Below are 3,329 nucleotides of genomic sequence, written 5' to 3'. Positions count from 1 at the left end.
ACAGTTAAACTACTTTTCGATTTTAAAAAAAATAACTTGTTTTAAACATGTTTCATTTTCAGTTTTTGTTCGGTTTGAATTCAATTTTAGTTACAGTCCGATTTTAGAACACTTTATTTTATGCATAATAGTTTCGTTCATTAACCAATAACGATTTAACCCTATAAATATGACTGAAGTTTTTTTTTTTTCTGTGAGTTGAATCATAGTTAAACTAAGTGGGTCATCCAAAAACTTATATTAAACTTCATTACATAGGCACCCCAATTACTTTTCTAGAGCAAATAAATATAGCCAGACTTGCTAGCTATACAAAACCTATCTTGGAACCAAAATACAGTCACCACCATTTGTAGACAATTACTTGCAGGAAACATCTTATGCAGTATCCAAAAGAAACATATTGTAAACACCTTAGCATTATATATACAACAAGCAAAAGAAACATCGTGAACCACTTGTTTCTACAAACTAGTAATAATCATTTGAAAATTCAAGTATGGCAAAAGAGATTCCTTTCTTAAATGAGTACAGCTTCTCCTTAAATTCTTCAATGACCTTTGGCTCACCCAAGTATTCATCAAAGGAGAAACTCATCCTCTCAAGCACTGTACCATTTTCCATTAAATATTTAGCTAATAAAAGCTCATGCTCGTCTCCTTGCACATCTCCAAATTTCACAACTTTGAGAGTGGATGTCAAACAATTTGGCACAGCAGCAGAGTTAAGAAGCTCATGGTTGAATTCCAATATTCTCTAATGATTTGTAATCAAACAAACTCTAAATAAGACTAAATATAAAGGTTAAAGTATAATAAGATAAAATAAAATAAAGCAAATCACCAACCTTGAAAAATAGAGTATTGAGAGCAGGAGAGTTTTGAATTAAGCCCAACAAAACTTCAATACTAACATCGCGAAGCTCCAAATGGCTCAACATTGCAAATTTAGACAGAATAGCCACATTTGGTTGTGTCTGAAACTGGATGACAAACATTACAGAAACAGGCATACATTATACATTGTTCATCTTTTGTTATGTAGTTAATGATGTTCATTAAACATAATTAGTTATGGACTGTGAAGCACGGGTACTCCGTTTTAAGTAAAGTACCGGTACCGGGTACGTACCGGGTACCGGTACACGTACGGTACGCGTACGGTACGCACCGAAGCCGTACCAATTTTATTTTATTTTATTTTGCTTTGGTACACCAACCGGTACACATTTGGTACACGTACCCAAACTTTTTTATTTTTTTCGGTTTGAAAATTTTTTGGATTACATAATTTAGGCTTAAGTAAAAATTAGGTTATTTATTTATTCTATTTATAAATATAAAACTGAAAGAAAAATTAAGAAATAGGTTCATTGAAAAGAAATTAGAGCACATATGGATTCATTCTCTCGATGAACCTAAACTAGAAGCTGCATTTATTGGAGAAGAAAATATTGATATTCAACCATAATTTTATGATTTATTAATACTTTGAAGTGTGATTTATTTAAGCAAACTATTTTTTAATTTTATTTTTTTTATTGTTATTTAAATAATATAATTGCTTAGTTATTTTTATAATTGTATTTTTAAAACATTATACTAACGTACCCGTACCTTAGTTTTTCTAAAAATGCCGTACCCCGTACCAGTACCCGTACCGGGTACTGGGTACGTACCGGTACCTATGCAACGCAGGTTATGGATTTGAAGTGCATTAACAATGTAATAAAATTCATGTGTATTTGTAAGTAAATTAGTAAACGATACGAACTTAACTCATACAGTATACCTCAAATTTGATCCTCTTCACTTGACTAAATTGTTTAAGAAGGAGACAGACACATGATTCAGTTTCTTGAACGCTATCACTACTAACATTATCACTATTAACATGATACAAAATGATGCTAAGAGTAGCATTGCAAGCTGAAGACGGATCTGACAGAACAATAGCTTGTGACATACCATTACTGCTATAAGTGAATTCTTTCAAATGTGAATCAGAAAATTTGATTTTGCAGCGACGTGACTCACGGTTTACCCAGTATTGTCCTATGTAAACAGTTTCAAGTAGAGGTGCTTTTAGTTCAAAAGTAAAAGTGACATCATGTGCACTTAACCATGAGCAGTTGTATGTCTCAAACTTGTTCAATACTGGAAAAATAATATGCTGAGATTTGTCAAATGTAAATTTAACTCCACACAGGTCGAGCTGTTTTAGTCTTGTAAAAAGAAAAACACCTGAAATCTTATAGAGAGGGATTTCGATTGCAGAATAACTCGACGTTCTCGTGAGCACCAATTCTTCTAAACAAGTGGCATGATTGAAAAGGTAGTGAGTTGTAAGAGCAGAGAAGGGGAGTTCTTCACTCGATGAGATAGAAAGTTTTTTAACCCTTTTCTTCAAGATGCAAGTGATCAAGGTATTTAGAACAGATAGATCATAATTGTTAGCAATGGCAAGAGAAAAACTTTCCACAGTATGAGTTCCGGTAAGAAGAAGAAATCTATTGACAAAGTTTATAAAGCACTGTTGTTGGAGTGTTTTCCGCTCAGATGTCTTCTTCTTGGAAGAATAGAAGACACTATCGTCTAACTCCACCTTGGTGATTAATGTCCACTTTTCAATCCATCTTTTAGACAACACACATGTACGAACAGCATCTTTTGTGGGGAGAAACGAGAGAATGTGAGTTATAAGTGATTCCGGTAGATGGCTGATTATATCATCTTTTGCCTTATGCTTCTTATGAGTTGATGAACCAACAGCCAAGTCCATAATCTCTGAAACAGTTACCCTAGAACTATTTTTCTGCATTTTGAAAACACTTTCAAGTATCAAAACAATATGATCATGACATGCATAGCATCTTCTTTAAGGAACCAAAATTTTCAAAGCAAAGAATAATTACTGGGGTTGAAACATGCAATCTTAAAAATGTTCATGGGGTTGAAAAGTAAACGATTATACTTACCGTTGATTCTCCGCTACCGCTTTTTTATTGTAAGATTTACGAAGTTTTCTTCACTGGCGAAACCACTTCTTCTGTTAGTCGCATTAGGTTTTAATTTTATATTAAGAGCTTGATCAGGCCGGCCCGAACACTTGGAGGCCGGAAGCCTTTTCTAATTTTAAAAATATGATTTTTTATATAAAATAATAATATCTTTTTTATTATTTAATGACTTAATTGCAATTTTGGTCCCTTTATTATTCATTTTTTGAATTTTGGTCCCTCTATTTTAAAATCAGGAATTTTAGTCCCTTTATTTTAGTTTCTTGAGGATTTTGGTCCCCCTGTAAATCCGAAGACAATTTTTAATGAA

General features: G+C 32.9%; 1 protein-coding gene across 1 annotated transcript; it reads right to left on the bottom strand.

Moving 5' to 3' along the window:
• Positions 1–320: 320 nt before the first annotated feature.
• Positions 321–3,110, bottom strand: LOC131608139 (F-box/FBD/LRR-repeat protein At3g14710-like). Its single transcript, XM_058880073.1, has 4 exons — positions 2,978–3,110; positions 1,792–2,814; positions 848–982; positions 321–756 (listed from the first exon to the last, which is right to left on the bottom strand). Exons 2-4 carry the CDS (start codon positions 2,779–2,781, stop codon positions 472–474), a joined length of 1,410 nt encoding a protein of 469 aa, XP_058736056.1. The 5' UTR covers positions 2,782–2,814; positions 2,978–3,110; the 3' UTR covers positions 321–471.
• Positions 3,111–3,329: the final 219 nt, after the last annotated feature.

The sequence above is a fragment of the Vicia villosa genome, linkage group LG5 (assembly GCF_029867415.1).
Source record: "Vicia villosa cultivar HV-30 ecotype Madison, WI linkage group LG5, Vvil1.0, whole genome shotgun sequence".
Lineage (NCBI taxonomy): Eukaryota > Viridiplantae > Streptophyta > Magnoliopsida > Fabales > Fabaceae > Vicia > Vicia villosa.
The sequence above is the reverse complement of the archived record's forward strand: the minus strand, read 5'-3'. Positions and strand labels throughout refer to the sequence as shown.

Bases quoted from the DNA above. Each gene is read 5' to 3' on its own strand.
- LOC131608139 (XM_058880073.1), bottom strand. From the start codon at position 2,781: ATGGACTTGGCTGTTGGTTCATCAACTCATAAGAAGCATAAGGCAAAA. The intron at 983-1,791 runs GTATACTGTATG...TTTGTCATCCAG, and splicing joins TGAAGAGGATCAAATTTGAG to TTTCAGACACAACCAAATGT. The intron at 757-847 runs GTTGGTGATTTG...ACAAATCATTAG, and splicing joins TCAATACTCTATTTTTCAAG to AGAATATTGGAATTCAACCA.